Consider the following 20,597-nt stretch of genomic DNA (forward strand, 5'->3'; position numbering starts at 1 on the left):
TTAAAAATTAAATTTTAAATTTAAATCTTTTAAAAAATAAATTGAGTCAAACCGGAATAAATTTTTATCGAGTTAAATTTTAAATATCTTACGAATATCTTAGTTCCTTTACACTCATGTCTTTGATATAAATAAAATATTATCTTTCATAATTTATATAAAAATTTATGTTTTTTATATGTAAAAATTATGAGGATACTAAATTTTAATATATTTGAGGTGTATAATAATATGCAAAGTTTTAGAAAAAAAAATATATCTATATAGTACAGAAATTAACGGTCAAGTATGAGTATAAAGTTGAAGAATCCATTGTAGGCGAAGTTGCCAAAAAAGTTGTAGGTCTACAACACAACACGATCCCTTTTTGGATATAGAACAGCAGAGAGAATAATTTTCACAAGCAGCAAAGGATAACTAGAAAGCAAGCAATGAATCCTTCCAGTCTCCATCTCCTCATTCACATCTTCTTAGATTTTTAATACCCACAGTGAAAAGTCTTGAAGAGACTGATGCAATGAGCCCTCCAAACAAGAAACTCTCTTCCTCCTCATCATCATTATCACTGGGGTCTCCTTCTTTTTTGGTTCTGATTGTTGCCGTGCCATTGGTTGTGATCTCTATGGTGGTTTTTTTACTGATTCCTCAGAGCTTTTCTTGGTCTTCGTTGCCTTCACGAGCCACAAGGCGAGTTGGGATCTGTGGTTCATATCCTTGTGCTTCTTTTCCACTGGAAGAAGAAGCTCCTGGAAACTTCTCCATCTTCAATTCTTCAGAGAGTTTGATAGCAAAAGAATTGATCCAATCTGTAAGAACTGCTCTTGTTTTGTCGTTTGTCTCTTTTTTATGAAACTTGTCTTAATGGGTGTTTGATTTGATTATCATTAGGGACAAGCGCAAGAGACGTTGAGCCTTAAAGAATCTGATGAAGTTGGTGTTAATGCAACAGCAAAAGTTATAAAGAGATACAGTAGCTTAGCGAAAGTGGAAGCAAGCTTGGCTAAAGCGAGGTCTGCCATAAGAGAAGCAGCTCGAGTTCGGAACCTAACATCAGTCCACGAGGACCCAGACTACGTTCCACGAGGTCCGATCTATAGAAATGCCAATTCCTTCCACAGGTATTAATCGGTTGCCTTCACTTTCTATCCCTCACAAAAAGATGTGACAATCACATAGTAAATAATAAAATAAAATACAAAATTTAATTATTTAATATAAATTCAAGTTATTTATTCGTGATACAATTATATCAAATCAATTCCACTACAAATTATAAATATATTAGTTAGTCTCTCTCATTCTCTTATAAAAATAACTCAATATATCTACTTTATAACTATATATACACTAAAACTAATGTTTTCAACTGCTCACTACACAAAATCCTGCTATGCTTTAGGCAAAAATATTTCAAAAATATTTCTCTTCCTCCATGAGACTGTACTACATTACGATGGGCGAAAACCTCTCTGCATAATGAGCAAAAGCTACTCTCTATAATGAAAAAAAGTTTTCTCTGGACTTGGTCAAAACTAAATTACTCTCTATAATATTCTTATTTATAGTATTAAATCTTTCTGTGCTAAGCTAATTAGAAATCACATATAATAAGAGATTTCTAACTCTCTTCCTCTAATTAAAAAAGAGAATTTTGCTAGAATTATGAATTACAAATCCAAGAGAAGACATTGTTTCTGGGTTTATTTTGATAAAAATTTAATCAGGAGCTATTTGGAGATGGAGAAGCTATTCAAGATATATGTGTACGAAGAAGGGGAACCTCCATTGTTTCATGAAGGGCCATGCAAGAGTATATATTCAACAGAAGGGAGATTCATTCATGAGATGGAAAGGGGCAACTTCTTTAGGACCAGAAACCCTAATGAGGCTCTGGTTTATTTTCTTCCATTTAGTGTGGTGAGGATGGTGCAGTACCTGTACGTGCCAGGTGCCCATGAGATTCATGCAATTGGACGTGCTGTTGTGGATTATATTAACATCATTTCCGACAAGCATCCTTTCTGGAATCGAAGCCTTGGTGCTGATCATTTCATGCTCTCTTGCCATGATTGGGTAAGCATGCATTGACGTTGATTTTCTCCAAGTTATTATAACATTATTATTATTATTTTTAATATATTGTTCTAGTAATCTTAGATCTAATTGGCTAGATCTAGTAAAGTTTATATATAAGATTTCAGTTTCTACTCTTTCCGTTAATGTAAAGAATATTAAAATTTGATTAGTGATTGTAGACAAGCATCCATGTTATACACGGCTAGACTTCGAAAACATAGAATTGATAGAAAAGTTTTTTCACTTGACTTCAAATTCTGCCGTGGGGTTTTGTTTCATTTAATGCACATGAAACTTGACGTACAAGGCATGATAATTCACCATAGAAACCAGTAAATCAATACCAAATTAGTAGGGCACTTTGTCAAGCCCAACGCATAAGTTAGGACTTGAATAATTGGCCAAAAAAAAAAGTCATTGAAAATCACCAAAACAGAAAGTTTTTTCCTTTATTGATAGAGAAATTTCTAGGCAATATTTCTCAAGTGGGTCATCAAGAGAATGCTTTAATCCACACAAAATTGTTATTCTATTAAATTTATGTTAGGTTAAATGAATAGTTTCACTGATATTGCTTTATTTCACTATAGGGGCCCCGGACATCAAAATATGATTCAAATTTGTTCAATAATTCAATCAGAGTTTTATGCAATGCAAATACTTCTGAAGGATTCAACCCTTCAAAAGATGCCTCATTTCCAGAAATACATCTAAGAACCGGAGAAGCGACAGGACTCGTCGGTGGCATCTCCCCTTCCCAGCGAACTATTCTCGCCTTTTTCGCCGGCCGACTACACGGGGACATTCGGCCACTACTTCTAGCTCAATGGAAAAACAAAGACCAAGATGTCCAAGTCTATGAGCAACTACCTAAGCAGATGTCATATGATTACATGTTAAAAAAGAGCAAGTTCTGCTTATGCCCTAGTGGATATGAAGTGGCAAGCCCTAGGGTTGTGGAAGCTATCTATGCAGAATGTGTTCCTGTGCTGATTTCAGAAAACTATGTGCCACCTTTTAGTGATGTGCTGAATTGGAAGGCATTTTCTGTGCAAATTGAAGTGAAAGACATACCCAAAATAAAGGAGATTCTAATGGGGATATCTCAAAGCCAATACTTGAGAATGCATAGAAGAGTAAAGCAAGTTCAAAGGCATTTTCTAGTGAATAATGGAGCTCCCAAGAGATTTGATATGTTTCACATGACCATCCACTCTATTTGGCTTAGAAGATTGAACATTCATATTCAAGATTAATTATTAGTTTTTTGTTTGTTAAATAGCAAAAGTTGTTAGTGAGAATATGTTTAGGTTATAAGTGAAAAAAAATATTTATTTATATTATTGAACTTAATTTTATAAATAACATAATTTTTGTTAATCATAACATATTGGATTTCTAAATTTTTTAGAAAAAATTACTATTTAGTCCTTATGGTATGGAAAAACTATTTTTATTTGTATCATAATCCACTTATTTGTTACTAAGTGTATGAAAAAAAATATATAAAAGAATGAACTATTTTTTATTTTTCTTTTTTCTTTTTTTATTCATTTAATTTTATTTTTCGTATTTTGATACTATTAAATTGTTGTATATAACCCTTGTTTTCTAAAATCTCTCTAACTCTATGGTTCTATGGTTTCTCTTGTTAGGCTTGAATCCCTTCTTGGCTGAAAAAAAGAAATTTCCTTCTTAGGCTGTCTTATTAGAATTTTTTTGAGATTTAGGCTTCTTGTTGGATTGAGCAATTTGTATGGAATAATTTTTTTTTTTTAAGGGTCTGGGCCCTGAATTTGTAATAGCAATTTAATCATAATTTTTTTTTTACATTTTTAGTAAAATAATACTTTCTCCATTTCATAATTTTATTTATTTAATTAATTATTTTAAAATTATTATTATTTTTAAATTATAGTAACATATATATATATAGAATATTATAATTTTATTTACTTTTATTTTATTTTTAAAAAATCTTTTAAAATATTTTTTAATATTTAATAAAATTTAATATATTTAAGAGGTGTATATTTAGAAAATTAATAAAAAAAATTATATTTCTTATGTAAAAAAGTAAAGTAAATAAAAATTATGGAAAGGAGAAAATAATAAAAATAAAAAAAAATTATTATTTAATCCTTAGTATGCGAGAAAACTCACTAATTTATCTCTTAATTTTAAAAAATATATTAAAATATCTTTTTTTCATTAATTTTTTTTAAATATTTTATTATTTAATTTTTATAATTTTAAATTTCATTATTTAATTTTTTAAAAAATTTACATTAAAAATATTTTATATTTTTTATAATATTTAACGGTTAAATTAATAGAGAAATTAATTAATAGATTTTTTAAAATATTAAAAATATTTTAATATATTTTTTAAAATTAAAAATCTAATTAATAATTTTTTATATTATAATAATTAAATAATAATTTTTTAAAAAATAATAAAGGCAAAATATAGATATGGTCTTGCAGTATGCCCCCTTTGGTTGCGTAAAGCAACATGACTAAAGATAAATTGTTCCAATAAAAATAAAGAAAGAGACAGAATAAAGTTGTAAGACTTTTCGAAAAGTTAATCATAATTTACTTTTTTAAAAGTGATGAAATGTGATTAATCGAGCTGAATTTTGGACGACTACAAATATATAGTCAATTTAAAAAATCAAAAAATTTGGCAATAATTTATAAAATTAAAAATTATGACTAAAATATAAAAAAAATTACTTTTTCCATTCATTAGACCTAATTTTTTAAATTTACTCAAGATCGAATTAATAAAATAAAGTATATTAGTTAGGATAAGTGTTTTCACATTTAAACTTAATATAATAAAGTTTAGAGAATAGTTATGCGGTAAAACTTACCGGTTAATTTTATTATTTTAAAAAATATATTTAAAGTTTTAAAAATTATATTAATTAATTTTTTTAATTTTAATTGGTAATTATTTTATTATTTAATTTTTACCCTTAAATTTTAAAAAAATATACTAATTAGTCCTTTTATGTTAAGATATTTTAAATTTTTTTATATTATTTAACTATTAAAATTAACGATAAACTAATTAATAAACTTTTAAAATGTTAAAAATATTTTAATATATTTTTAAAATAAAAAACTAACTACTAAATTTTAACATATTACAGAGACTAAATAATTAATTTTTCTAAAATCATACGATTCTTTCTTTAAAAAGAATGACTTAACTAGCAAAAAGACATTGAAAGTTTAATACTTTATTTGTCTTATAATTTTTTTACTTTATTTTTTATATAAATTAAAAAATATAATTTTTATTAACTTTTTAATTATATTCATTTTAAATATATTAAATTTTATTAAATATTAAAATATATTTCAAAAGATTTTTTAAAAATAAAATAAAATTAAATTAAATAGGATTATAATAATTTATTTATATATTATTATAATATAAAAAAATTGAACTATAATTTTAAAATAATTAAAATAAAAATTATGAAAGGAGGAGTAATAAATAAATACTTCCTTTCCTTTGAGATTATTAAAATCTTTATTTGGTATTTAATCACGCTCTATACATTTTTTTTTTCTCAAAATTAGCTCTGGGTGGTGTTTGTATTCAAAATCCCTTTGTAAAATGATTTAAATACCAATAAATTAAAATTTATTTATTATATATATAACAAAAAATATCAAATTTTATTTTTTTAATTTAAATTTATTTATAAATTATTATTAAAAAGATAAATAAAATCATTACTTGTTAAAATTGAAAAGTATTAGTTAAACTTTCTTTAAACTATTACGTTCTCCAAATAAATTTTAACCGCAAATAAAATTTAACTTTTTGTAGCAACAATAATTGACAAAAGTTACAACCTCTTTTTAAAGACAAAATTCAAAAAAAAAAGATAAAATTTCCTTTTCCAAAGAAAATAATAATTGATAAACAAAATTATTAATTTATTTTTTTAAAAAAAACTTAACTAATAATTATAAGTCCTGGTGAATAGCAACATAAATGTTAATTAAAAAAAATGCAACATAAATGTATTTGTTTTATTATTATTTTTATCTATTTTTTAAAAAATTATATAAAATTACATCAAAATGTTACTATCGAAATATAAAATATCAGCTAGTTATCCATTATATTATATAAAAAAAAATTCAATGTACTAAGTCTTTTATTAAAAACGATGAATGAGTTAAGACCATTTAGTAAAAAATATATATAGAATTTGGAATAACTTTTTCAGACAGAGATATATTTTGGATAAAAAAAATAAAAAATAATATTTATTAGAGGATAAGTGCAAAGTTTTTTTATTTATAATATAATATATTAATTTTGTATTCTCTCCAAAACACTTTATATTTAAATTAAAGTTCCACTTGAAAAATCTTATAATCTTTTTATATGAAATTTTTTACTTTTCGTTCTCACAATTTATTTAAATAAGTTATCAAGCTATTTTTATAATAATCCCCACTTAGCTTGTTTAAATAAGTTTATTTAATATTTTCGCTCATATAATAAGTATTTTTCGACTTAAATCTTTTATTAGTATAAGTATTTTAAAATTCTAAAAATCATAGGTGATTTATAAATTTAAACCTAGATTTGTATTTTAGAACCGAAAATACTACACAAGTGAAAATTATTTTCTCTAGCTTAGAATTTCACTAAATAAAGTAGCACTAATATGGCCTTGTACTACCTCCTAAATTCATGAACATTTACAATTAAAACTGTTGAAGCGGCATCATTTCTCATGTTCACATAGGCGAATCTCTTATTTAAATAAGATATTACTTCATTAAGAGTGTCATTACTCATCCTCCTTTATAAAATATTCTGAGATCCAGAGGATATGATTTTATAGTGTGTGTATAAGCCTTTTATTTTTGGGAGGAAGACCTTTCTTCCCTTTTATCCATTTTTTTTGTCTGCTAGTGACGTCTAACGGCTTCTCTGCTACAGTGCCACCTGTCTCTGTTACTCAGATCGGTACGTACGGACGCGTCATAGTCTTTCTCCACGCCAGGTAGCCATTTAATTCCCCCCAGTACGTATGCGGACAGGGCTGCGAAGTGACTAGGCCTGATGTCCTTCCTCGCATCACGTCACCGGGCTGGACTCCTCCTTACCGGTCTTGGACTTGCGGGCGATCCGGTCTGCCCCGTGTATCTGGGTTAGGACTGAAGATGCTGGACAGGACAAATGAGGCGGGCTGCTGGGACCTTGGGCCTGCTTGGTATCTTTGGGCTTGGCCTCCCCCCGCGTAAATGAGGCCCGGCGGTCATCAATTGCCCCTTTACCTTCTCAGCAGTTATTACATGATTGATAAGGGGGTAAATCCCTAGAACCTCATAATGGCATGACGCAACAGTAAAGCCAAAGAGCCTGAAACTTAGGTAAAGCCCTCAGTGAGGTAAGTAACTGGCTTCAAAAATTGACCCCAGCACCAAAAAATCGAGCTGAGAGGATAAAGCGACAGTAAGGCCAAAGAGCCTGAATCTTAAGTAAAGTCCTCTGTGAGGTAGATGACTGGTCTTGAAAATTGATCCCAGCACCAAAAAATCGAGCTGAGAGGATGAAGCGATAGTAAGGCCAAAGAGCATGAACCTTAAGTAATTTTCATGCCATTGTTTAGGTGCTTGTTTTAATCCATACAAAGATTTAACTAATTTGCATACTTTATTTTCATTTCTTGGTAGAATAAAAACTTTATGTTGTTTCATATAGACTTCTTCATCCAAGTCACCATTTAAGAATGCAGTTTTAATATCCATTTGATGAACATATAAGTTATATATGTTTATTGGTGTATAGGTATCAAAAAAATATATTCATTCCTTCTGTTTAAAACTTTTTGCTACCAGTCTTGCTTTGAAAGTTTGGATTGAACCATCCGTATTATATTTTATTCTGAAAACCCATTTACAGCCAATTGGTTTGGAATCATGTAGTAAATCTGTTAGAAGCCAAGTATTATTATACATTAATAAATTCATTTCATCATTAATAGCCTCCTTCCAAAGAGAAGTATCCTTTGACTGCATTGCTTCTTGAAATATTTTAGAATCATCCTCTACATTTAATAAATAGGAATTTTATTAAGTATATAAGTTCTATTGCTTTCAACTAGAAAAACAATAGACTGTGAGGATATAAAATCCAAACGTTCTTTAAAAATTCTATTATGTTGACTTATCCTAACTTTACTGGAAGGATTATTATTATTATTTTAAGTGGTGCTTGAATTTGGTTCCAAAACAATTCTTGTCCACACTTTATTGTAAGAAATTTTATATTTCATTGTAAGAAATTTGTTCACACTTTATTTCTCAATGTTGTATTTATATTCCAATGCCTTCCAGATTTCTTTTGGAGATGACTTTGACGTGAACAAATTGTAGAGCCTATCTGACAAATTATTAAGAATGTATCATCTGCACAGCAATTCATCTTCTTCCCATTTAATACATTTTGCCTTAACTTGATCAGTATCTTGAGGCGTAGGTGTAGGCAAATTAGGATCCTGAACATATGAAATTTTCAGAGCAGTAAACAAAAAGAGCATCTTGTCTTTCCAAATAATGAAGTTTATTCTATCAAATTGATCTAGTTTCACAAATTCTTGATTCATAACAGAAATAGCTTTCGGTTCCATAATTAACTCCTGAAAATTGTTACAACGGTGGGTGTATAAACGGATTTTAAAGTGTGAAAGAAAAAACACTTTTTTTCAGGAGTTAATTGCTCCCACTGTATCTGCTGCAGGGTTATGACAATACTCTTTCATGATCTAACAAAGCCAAAAAAATCATATACAGCAATTCAGATTGAAGTTTAAGGGAGAATATAAAAGAATATTTAGATTTTGTTGGTACTTTTCAAACAAATATAAATATGTTTAGATAAAAATAATAAAAAATAATATTTGTTAGAGAATAAGTGAAGAGTGCTAAATCTTTAATTTATAATATAATTTATTAATTTTGAATTTCCTCTAAAAACACTTTATACTTAAGTTAAAATTTTCCATAATATAAAAATTTTATAATTTTTTTATGTGAAATTTTTTATTTTTTATTTTCCCAATTTATTTAAATAAATTATCAAATTATTTTTATACCATTAAGTAATAATTGAGATGTTGTAATGAATGGTTTAATATTAATTTTTTAAATAAAATTAAAGATTTAATGTTTATATATGAGTAAATAGTTAAGAGGAAAAAAAAATTATAATGTTAGTTTTTTTAGAATTAGTAAAATGTTAGTAATTAATTAATGATAGTGATTTGGGTCGTCAATGCTTTTATGTCTGGTCATTAGCGTGGGATGAGGAGTCTTCCCCGCACTATGAAAAGTTCATATCATATTATCATGTATGATCTAATCATGGGCCAGATCGGTTTGATTAATTGAAAAAAAATATGAGATAGATCTGATTTATATTTATAATTTATTGTTTTTTTTTTAAATAAAAGTGTGAATATGTATCAAATAGTTTAATTAAATTTATTTGGTAAGTTTCAAATTTAAATTAAGAATATAAAAATTTATTAATTTAAAGTTTATATATATTATATTAGGGTAAAATATTGTTAACTATTGTACAATTATATTTTATTTTTAAAAAAGGTGTCGTGATATTAAGATATTAAAAATTATTTTTCAAATTTTATATATTTTTAATCATTGCAAAATTCTGCAAAATTATTAAAAAATATTATATGGGCTGCAACATATATAAAATCATGTTTCTTTAATTTTATTTTTTAAATTAAATATTGAATTTTTAAACTGATACTAAAATTAAAAATTTAAAATTAAAACACAAAAATATATAAAGATTGTGAGTTTTAATGCCATTGAACCTTATAATAAATAAGAATTTAAAATTTAACTTTCAAATCTTAGAATTTTAAAGTATGTAAAAAGACAAGATAGACTAATTCTTATTGGTCAGTGGCATTGACATTGAAAGAACATAGAACTTTTTGAGCGTGTGTAAGTTTAGAATGGACAATCATGTTTTTCTATTTTTTATTTTTTTTTTATTTTATAGTAATGCATAACACTCATATTTGTTATGACAGACAGCTATTTAATTTTCTTACATTATACATATTGATAGGATCGCAGTATAATTAAATTTGCTCTTTTATTTTCTATTACATCAAACGAGTTAGGGTACAATCTAATAGATTCAAAATTTCGATTAATTCAGCCTATTTTAGATGTGGATTGAATAGTGTATTGATAAATCTATCTGATTAATGAATTATAGTAAATTTTAAGTCTGTCTTTTTTATCGAGATCGATTTTAGTTCGGATATGAGAAATCTAGCGATGGTAAAAAACATTTTAAAATATGGAGAAATTATTGAGAACAATTGAAAAATCCAGTTCTCAAATAAATATTGAGTTCATAGTTACTGGCTGGATTTGTCACAGTTTTATTTATTTATTTATTTATTTTAATTTTTTAAATATTAATCAATTATTAAATAATTGAAGTGGCTTTTTCTTTTTGGAAAAAGGAGCTCTTTAATGAACAATGATAATGATGATATGACTGCGACATTAGTAATTATTATATTATTTTTTAAAATGCAATAAATTTTAAAACTAAATTAACATTTAGTCCAAAAGTTAAATTCATACAATTTTTTATCAATAAAAAATTACAAATTTATGATAATAATATAAAATTATTATATATTACTGTTATATTTTTTTAATAAAAATATATATTACTGTTATATAATTGTAATAATAAATATTTTATAATAAAATTATAATTACGATTCAAAATATATTTTAATTAGTGGATAGAATTTTTTATTAATTTTCATAAATTTATTATTATTATTTTATTTTTTATATATCATTAATAATAATTATTTGTAGAGCTGGTGGATTCTGATTTTAGTATAATTTTTACTAAAAAATAGAATCAAAATTAAACTTTTGGCTCTTTAATTTTTAAAAATCATATTTTAAATTAAATTTTAATATAATTATAAATAATTTTGATATAATTTCAGTTTAATTCTGATTTTATTTTATTTTTTAATTTAATTTTAATTTAAATATTAATTTTTTAAATAAAATTATAATATTTTTACATTTATTTGAAAATAGTAAATAATTAATATCAAAATAATAAAATAAAATAATAATACTAACATTTAAACAATAATAATATTAATTAATATATATTCTATATAATTTTCAGTACAAACATTATATTATTTTATATATAATTATTAATTATATACTTTTTAATAAAAAGTATATATAATTAATATATAAAAATATATTACATTAATAATATATGATTTGCTCATATAATATAATTAAAATTTTATTAATATATTTATAGTTAAAATAATATATATATATATATATATAATTTATTTAGATAGAATAAATTATAATTAATTAATTAAATTATTTAAATTTTATCGTTAAAAAGTTTTATTAATTAATTAAATTATATGATTATTTTATAATATATTTATTAATTATTTAATAGTTAAAAGAGATATATTTAAATTATATGAATAATTAATTTATAAAAGTAGTTAAATAATATTAAATATAAAAAAAATTAAATAGAGGGCATATACAAACAAAAAACTAAATTTTTATTAAGTTTGAAATATTCGAATAATTATTTTATTTATATTTTTATTTATTTATAATTTTCTTATTATATATTATTTAATAATTTATAAAATTTAAATTTAAATTCATTAAATAAAATTTTATAATTTTAATAATATAAATTATAAAATTATTTTAAAATTATATAAAATATAAAATATTTTACTGAAATTATATAATATAATAATATAATTATAACATAATTAAAATCATTTAAAAATATATATATATATTCGATTTTTGATACGATTTTTAATAAGAAATTATAATAAAATTAAAAATAAATAGCTAAATAAATTTAATTCAATATAATTCAATTTTTATAATATTAAACTCTTTTAATTTTGGTACGATTTAACATGGTTTATCGTTTTTCGGTTTACGATTTAATTCAAAAATGAAACGTACACAATTTTAATTATTTATATTATTATTGAATATTAATTTTTATAACAGTAAAATTAATATGACTGTAAAAAAGAAATTTAATAGTTTAGTATTTATTTAATCAGAAATAATTAGAAATAATTTCAATTTTTAACATATTTAACATTTATAATCGCATTTTTAAAATTTATTAACAAAAAGAAGGAAAAAAGAATTTAACAATGCATAACAAAAATGAATACAAATGACAGTTTAACATTCTAATTAAAATCTATATATTGCAATTAATAATTTTGAAATTTTTTTACAATCGCTCACAATAGAATATATTAATTAAAATTAAAATGTTTGAATTTAATTATAAATTAGCATAAAAAGTTCAGCATTTTCAATTAATTGTCGTTTGATTTAATATTTATTTTTTAAAATTTATTATTTAGTTAAATTTAATAATTAATATTTTGATTTAAAAAAATATATTAAATATCTTTAAAAATTTTTAAAAATTATTAATAATTATTTTATTAATTTTAACGGTTAACTAATTTTTTAAGTAATTTGGCCTTTTCCTATTTTCTTTGTTTCCGCTTCCGTGAGAAGAAGAGCAAAACAGAAGCCTCTATAAATAGCGAGAGTGCCAACACACGTCTTAACAAGTAAACATAAACTTTCAGATTCCGTGCTCTGTTCATAATAAAAAAATTCACACAGCATCAGACATCTCAGAAGAACCATGAAAGTAAGAATTTTGATTTAAAGAAATAATTACTCAAACAGTTATGTTCATATCGATGATTTATGCTAATTCTTGAGATTTGTCGTTGGGTTTTGTTTGCTTGAATTGCAGCAAAAGGTGGTGATCAAGGTTTCCATGAATTCCCCCAAGTCCCGCACTAAAGCATTGAAGATTGCGGTCAGCGTTTCAGGTAACAAAAAAAAGGACCAAATTTTCAATCTCAACTTGCAAAATTCAGCAATTTCATTGACGGGTTCGCTTTATCGTTGCTCACAGGCGTCGAATCAATAGCTCTAGGTGGCAAAGACAAGAGCCAGATAGAGGTGGTAGGCGAGGTCGACTCTGTAGAGCTAACAAATCTGCTGCGAAAGAACGTCGGCCACGCAGAGCTGGTAAGCGTGAGCGCTGCGGGAGAGAAGAAAGGAGAGAAGAAAGAAGAGAAGAAAGAAGAGAAGAAAGATGAAGCTAAAGCCCAGCAATTGGCCTGGCCTTGTGTGGGTGGCGCTCCTTATCAGTGTATCTATGAGCTTAAGCAGCCAGTGGGGCTTTACCAGGAGCCCTGCTACTGTTCCATCATGTAATTCAGACAAGAGACAGAGAATTGTCCATTGGTTGATTATTGTTGATTGATGGTCGTGTGAGAATTTGCTGTTGTAGGAATCCAGGAATTGGTTCCTGTTTTTTTCCCTGTTGGGATCTAAATTATAACTTCTACATGAAATAATTGATTCTGTTTGTTACTCTTGTTTTGCCTTTTTAAGTTTTGTCTTCTTTCAAATTTTCTAAACAATTGTTTTACATCTTTCTCACAACCTAGTGAAAGTAGCAAAGTTCTTGACAAACTCTATAGTTCAGCTCAAGCTTAATTTGTTTTTCAGAGGTTCTTAATTCAGGTTTTTTTTCTAAAGATAGATTGGATTCATATCATGAAAAATCTAAGTAATAAAATGGATTATTAGTAAATAGGTAAAGATAAATCCAAATCTAGTTTAAAATTAAAAAATTACAAATAAAATCCATAAATAAATAAACCTAAAAAATTTCATTAACTCCTATAATCAAACCAAACTAAGAGCTCAAAAAAAAATTTGACTCGAAATAAATTTATAAAGAGAAAACATTATTTGTCACTAGATGAACATTTGTAAAATTTTATATTTCAAAAATATTTGTTATACATCCAAAAAATATAAATTTTTTCTTTCATTTATAAATAATTTTTTATTTGGTTTATAAATAATTTTTTTATTAGGCTTGTAAAAATAAAAAGAGCAAGAAAAATAAAATCAAACAAAATGTATCTACAATTCACCCAGTAAGGGTAAAAGAGCAAATCTATCAATGGATGAGAAGGGAAAACCTTTCTTGCCCTTATTGAAGGGTACGGAAATGAGTGTCTACCCTTAAAAAGCGAAGCAATCTAGAGGAGAAAGAGAATGGAAATTCTGGTTGACATTTTTAATAAGAGAAATAAGTTATTCTAAGTAACTAATAACCACTTATCAATAACGTGTCCTTCACTTCAAAATAAAAAAAAAAATATAAATTTCTCAAATAACTAAAACTTACTGATGGTATACGAAATTGTTAGATTTTTCTGACATATATGCAAGTTTATCTCATTGACTCAAAGGGATTAGACATTGTCAAAAGGAAATCATAGATTTCTTTTAAGGAAAGGGACAAACAAGAAATAGAAATTAAAGAAAGTCATGAGAAGCTCACAGTTAGTTACCAACCCAAGACTTAGAGATGCAGCAGCCAGCCAGCAGGACAAGTTTCTAATTGCCCAATTCAACTCATTAAGAATCCTATTCAGAGATGATAAATATATATATACATATGAGATTAGCATATGAGCTCCACCATAAAGCCTTGGCTTGTAAAATTGTAATTTATTATTTTTTTTCTAAATTGAGAGATAAATTCTTATATTATAAAAAAAATTATTATTTAATCGATCGATTTTAAAAAATATATTAAAACATCTTTAAAATTTTTATAAAATATTTGATAGTTAAAAATAATAGTATGACTAATTAGTAGATTTTTTATAAAATTAAAATACCAACTATTGAATTTTTTCATATAACAGAAAAATTAATAAAGATACTAATTAATAAAATTTTTAATATAATATATTTTTTAAAATTAAGAGATCAATTAATAAATTTTTTATAAAAATACTAAATAATAAAAATATGTTGAACATGAATTTATTGTAATACAGAGAAATCAAATTGATTAAGAATATTATGATTTTATTAATTAGTAAAATAATTGAATATTCTATCTCATAAAATAAGGATACAATACATATGTCTCATGAGCTCATTTATTCAAATGACTTGAATTTCAATTCATAATTCTACAAATTTAGAGTAAATCTAAGAATATTACTATGATTGCTTAGAAAACTTAAAATCATAGTTTGGCCAAACAAAAATTGACTATTCACTTGTGTCTCTTTCATCAATTTGGTTGACTCCAGAATTTACTAAAAGATATAAGGTTAGTTAAATAAGCTTGATTTTGATGAAAACAAAATTTAGTGAATATAATTTAATTCTCCACATAATATTGAGCATAAAATATATAAATAATTAGATTTTAAAAAAAAAAAAAAAATTAGATCTCTTTCTCATTTGTATATTATCATATTAATCATAGTTATAGTGAAAAAGGAAGCTGAGTTCCTCATGATCTACATGTAACTCGTTATATATTTAGCCCATTGAAAAAAAAAAATTTAAAAACTATTTATTTATGCTTTAATCTCTAAAAATAATACATTAAATTAAAAAAAAAATTACAATTTAGTTCTTGAGTATTACTATTATTAACAAGTCAGTCCCTATATTTTGAGAAACCTATTAAAACATCCTTATCTTTTCTCTCTGTTAACAAAATAGTCCTTCCGTATATTTTTGCCATTAAAAATATAATAAAAGACCAAATTACCCCCTTTTTTTCCTCCTCATTCTCCTTCTTCATCGGTTCTTCCTCTTCTTCTTCTTTTTCTTATTCTTTTTCTTATTCTTTTTCTTTGATTCTATTTCGATTTTTCTTTTTATTATTCTTCTTTAAGGAGAAGGAGGAAGAGGAGGCGATTCTTCTTCTTCTTTTTCTTCTTTATCATCATCATCATCTTCTTCTTCTTCTCCATCTTCTTCTTTTTCTTCTTTTTCTTCTTTTTCTTCTTTTTCTTTTCCTTCATCATCATCATCATCTTCTTCTTCTTCTTTTTCTTCTTTTTTGAGGAGGAGGAGGAGGAGCGACTATTTCATTGACGGAAAAAAACAATAAGGACATTTTAATAGATGTGAGAAAAGATAGGGACTATTTCGTTGACGAAAATAAATAATAAGGACGTTTTAATAGATATGAGTTAAGATAAGAACGTTTTAATAGATTTCTGAAAATGTAGGAAGGGGCTATTTCTGTAACGACCCGAAAATCGGACCGCTACCGGCGCTAGGATCCAGATCGGCTTAAGGCCGCCGGGACCCGTAGCAAGCCTGACATGTAACCTGAAAACCTGTTTAATCCCATACATGATCAACAACATACATAAAAATTAAAACTTTTCTTTCTTTCATACACCAAACTCAACCTGTGCATGCACTGAATATATACATAATTATAAACATTGATCCCTCTGTGGAATCTCAATAATGCCCCAATGGGCGATATACATGTGTTGAGTTGGCTAAACATAGACATCAATAAACATTAAGATCATGTGTCAAAAGGGATTACAATATACTATGGTCAAACACACTTCTAACCTTAATATCGTTACATTACATATCTATACATCATTATACAATCTGTCATGTCCACACTCTAACTATTACATACATGTGACTTCCCTACTCTTCTTGACTTCTCTGTCTAACCCGTACCTGCAAACCTGAGGAATTTGGGAGAGGGGTGAGCTACTAGAGCCCAGTGAGCAGAATAGTAAAGCATTTAAAACATATGATAACATGAAATGCATCACATCACAATTAATCATATCAAGGATGAACTTGTCACCATTTAGCCCTCTACATATTCCAATCATGCCAGGGGCGTAGTGCAGGCCACACCTGGTCTTTCTCTTATACATAACATAACATAACATACATAATCCATGATGCCGGGGGCGTAGTGCAGGCCACATCCGGTCTTTCTCTTACATAGTGCCAGAGGCGTAGTGCAGGCCACACCTGGACTTCCATATCATATCATCATGTCATAACATATGAGGGCTAATGGATCATTCAACATTCATCCACATCAACAACATATTATGCAATGCAACATTTTCGTGATTTCTAATGCAAGCATCCTAATATATCACATGGCATTCGTGATGCATGAACATGCTCAAAATTGATTTATTTAAAAGCATAAGAGTCATTCCACTCACCTCTGGCTAGCTCTGACACTGACTGAAGCAGCTGACTCACTGCTGAGGTCCTCGGTTCCTCGGGTCCAAACCTACACAGGTGGACTCAAATGAGGGACCAACATACTATAACATAACTCTAAAAACATCCCCCAAAACCCCCCTAAAACATCACAAAACATCCATGCAAGAACATGCAAAGGAAGGCTGGACAGGGCACTTTCGGCGGTAGGTTCGGCGGCCGAAAGTCCCTCCAGAGCCGAAAGTCAGGCAGGTTCGGCGGCACCTTCGGCGGCCGAAACTCCCAGACAGAGACGAAACTCATGCATGTTCGGCGGCACTTTCGGCGGCCGAAACTCCCAGACAGAGGCGAAAGTCCTCTTTCGGGGGCAAGCTTCGGCAGCCGAAAGCTGCCTCCACAAGAGGGTTCGGCAGCCGAAAGTCCCTTCGGCTGCCGAACCTGGTTTCTCCCAAAGGGCAGAAACTTGGTTCAAACATGCATAAATGCCTCCAAACTCAAACCAACATGCATTTAGCTCAACCAAAACATGCATACAAGCTCCTAGGGGTCTCAAACTACCTTAAACCCCAACTACAACACACATACACAAGCATTTGCAAGCCACATTGTTCATGAACATACATTTATACCCACAAACATAACTTTAACCTAAACATGCATTCTACCCCCATGAACTTCATAAAACTTACTTAAAACATAATATAAGCTAGAGATCGACTCTTACCTCTTGGAGATCGAGAGTAGAGGCGACCAAACTTGGAGTTGGGAGAGATTTGAGTTCTTGAACCTCAAAACTCCAAAACTTTGCTCAAAAGCTCAAATCTTCAAAACAAAGTTAAAACAAATGAAAAACTTGAAAGATCTAGAGGAAAAACATCAAAAATCGGTGAGGGACGACGGAGAGCTCACCTTGGCCGAAAATGGGGAAAAGCTCGCCCGTTTTCGGCGGCCGAACCTGGACTTCCCTCACTTATGCTTTCGGGGGCCTAAAGCACACCCGCAACGCATGCATGTTCGGCGGCCGAACCTGAGCTTTCCTCCAAGGTTGTTTTTATTCAAAAACTCATTTTCTTTTCATTCAAAATCATCAAAAACATTAAAATATTTCATGAAAACATGGTTTTACCCTTCTAGAGGTTTTCGACATCCGAGATTCCACTGGACGGTAGGAATTCCGATACCGGAGTCTAGCCGGGTATTACAATTTCATTGACGGAAAAAAACGATGAGGAGGGACTATTTTGTTGACGGAAAAAAATAATAAGGACGTTTTAATAAATATGAGAAAAGATAGGGACTATTTCATTGACGAAAGGAAACGATAAGGACGTTTTAATAGAAATGAAAAAAGATAAGAACGTTTTAATAGATTTCTGAAAATGTAGGGACTCACTTGTTAATAATAGCAATATCTAATAACTAAATAAGGGATTTTATTTGAGGGCAAAATTGAATTTTAAAAATTTTATCTCTCATCCTTTATTTATTTTTAACTGAAAATAGGATGGACTAACTATTTTGTTGACTTTGTTGACGGAAAGAAAAAATAAGGATGTTTTAATAGGTTTCTGAAAATGCAGATACTGACTTGTTAATAATGATAATACCCAAAAACTAAATTGTAAATCTTTCTAAATTAAATTCATTATTAAACGCCGGCTCCTTCTCACACCCTCCCATTTTTTCCCGAATATTTTCAGTAGGAGATTTTAATGTTTTAAGATTTTCTGTGATTTTAATTTTATCAACAACTAATAAATCCTATTGGTTGGGTTGGGTTAACATATTCTATAAACATTATCAAATAGAAAAAAATATATAAAAAATATTTCAATTTGGTAATTTATATCTTTAAAAAAAAATTTACGAAATATATCATTGAAAAGCTTATTTCAAAGAACTTTTCAATAATATAACTTTACATTAAAAAATATGTATAAAATATGATATAAGCTATCCAATATGTCTATAACAAGCATATGACAACTTTTTAAAAAAATTAAAATTATAGCATACAAACAATATAATATCAATATTGAAAAATTGATTAAATTTTCAAACTCCAAATAAAATAAATAACAAACCAAAGTTTACCTTGTATAGAATTGCAGTGCATTTTACAAGAATTTAAATACTCAATATATACATATCCCACCGCCCTTTTGTTCCATACAAACCGAAAGTCATCCGACCCATATAGTAATTAGGCCGAAAAAATAGTCCAAAAAATATTATGTTCTCACAAAAAATAGTTTTGACAAAGTCTTTGGAAGGAGAGGAGAGAATTTATTTTGAGATTATTTTTTCTTGAGAAAAGAGAGAATATTTTTTTTTTTGGAGAGGAGAGAGTGAGTATTTTTCTTTTTGAAGTGAATCTTTCCCTTAACTAACTTTGTTATGAGAAAAAAAAGCATTAGTAGGTTAATTATATCCATCACCTACGTAGGAATAATTACATGGCTTTTTTATCACATGACTGCTAAAATATAGAGAGAAAAATAAATGAGAATTTTCTGTTCAGTTAAATGGTTTTGAGGTTTCCTACTTATTTTCGGAATAACAAACAAAAGCAACACAAATTCTTCAAAAGCAATCTTATAAAAAAAAACTCAAAATCAAAGCTAATTGGAGGAAAATTTGTTGCCCAATTACTCTATCTCCATAGCCCTATTCAGCAATGCTAAGCCCTTGTTTGGATAGTTTTTTAAAGATTAAAAAAAAAAGAAAAATAAAGAAGGAAAATAAAAATAGTGATAATAATTATTTTTCTCCTCTTGTATGAATATTAAGGAGAAAAATAAAAGAAAAAAAAGTAATTTTTTAAATACTAAAATAAAAATTTATAAGAATTAAATAGTATCTATCAACATAAAAACCGTCTGTTTTATTTAAACTGTATAAAAAATAATTTCTTTTCAAATAATTCTGATTCGATTTTAAAATCGATTTGGACTGTGATCAAACTATCCTCTCCTATCATTTTTGCATATATATATATAAAATTTATACATAAATTTACTTGAAATCCACAATCGATGGTTATAGTACACTCATTTTTCTTTAGAGAAAGTATGTTTGATTGCACATCTTACCATAAGGTTATATATACATAAGGCTGGAATTTATTTTTGAAAATAATACCTTATTATATTTATTATGACTTTAGAATTTACATTTTCTACACAGAAATTTTAAATTAAAAATTTTATTATTTAGTGGAAAAATTCATTAATTAATTTTTTTATTTTAAAAAATATATTAAAATATTATTATAACTTTTATAAATTAATCATTCTATTAAT

At 27.0% G+C, this 20,597-nt stretch overlaps 2 protein-coding genes across 2 annotated transcripts; both read left to right on the forward strand.

Annotated features, from left to right (window-relative positions):
* The first annotated feature begins 320 nt into the window (after nt 1-320).
* Nucleotides 321-3,452, forward strand: LOC110628844 (probable glycosyltransferase At5g03795). Its single transcript, XM_043948669.1, has 4 exons — nt 321-808; nt 889-1,118; nt 1,725-2,073; nt 2,667-3,452. The coding sequence occupies exons 1-4, from the start codon at nt 518-520 to the stop codon at nt 3,330-3,332; spliced, it is 1,536 nt and encodes a 511-aa protein (XP_043804604.1). The 5' UTR covers nt 321-517; the 3' UTR covers nt 3,333-3,452.
* Nucleotides 3,453-12,740: 9,288 nt separating this feature from the next.
* Nucleotides 12,741-13,640, forward strand: LOC110628731 (disease resistance protein Pik-1). The gene is made up of 3 exons (XM_021775527.2): nt 12,741-12,883; nt 12,992-13,070; nt 13,157-13,640. Exons 1-3 carry the CDS (start codon nt 12,878-12,880, stop codon nt 13,459-13,461), a joined length of 390 nt encoding a protein of 129 aa, XP_021631219.1. The 5' UTR covers nt 12,741-12,877; the 3' UTR covers nt 13,462-13,640.
* Nucleotides 13,641-20,597: the final 6,957 nt, after the last annotated feature.

Source organism: Manihot esculenta, chromosome 12, assembly GCF_001659605.2.
Source record: "Manihot esculenta cultivar AM560-2 chromosome 12, M.esculenta_v8, whole genome shotgun sequence".
Taxonomy (NCBI): domain Eukaryota; kingdom Viridiplantae; phylum Streptophyta; class Magnoliopsida; order Malpighiales; family Euphorbiaceae; genus Manihot; species Manihot esculenta.

Bases quoted from the DNA above. Each gene is read 5' to 3' on its own strand.
- LOC110628844 (XM_043948669.1), top strand. From the start codon at position 518: ATGAGCCCTCCAAACAAGAAACTCTCTTCCTCCTCATCATCATTATCA. The intron at 809-888 runs GTAAGAACTGCT...GATTATCATTAG, and splicing joins CAAAAGAATTGATCCAATCT to GGACAAGCGCAAGAGACGTT. The intron at 1,119-1,724 runs GTATTAATCGGT...AAATTTAATCAG, and splicing joins AATGCCAATTCCTTCCACAG to GAGCTATTTGGAGATGGAGA.
- LOC110628731 (XM_021775527.2), top strand. The intron at 13,071-13,156 runs GTAACAAAAAAA...CGTTGCTCACAG, and splicing joins GATTGCGGTCAGCGTTTCAG to GCGTCGAATCAATAGCTCTA.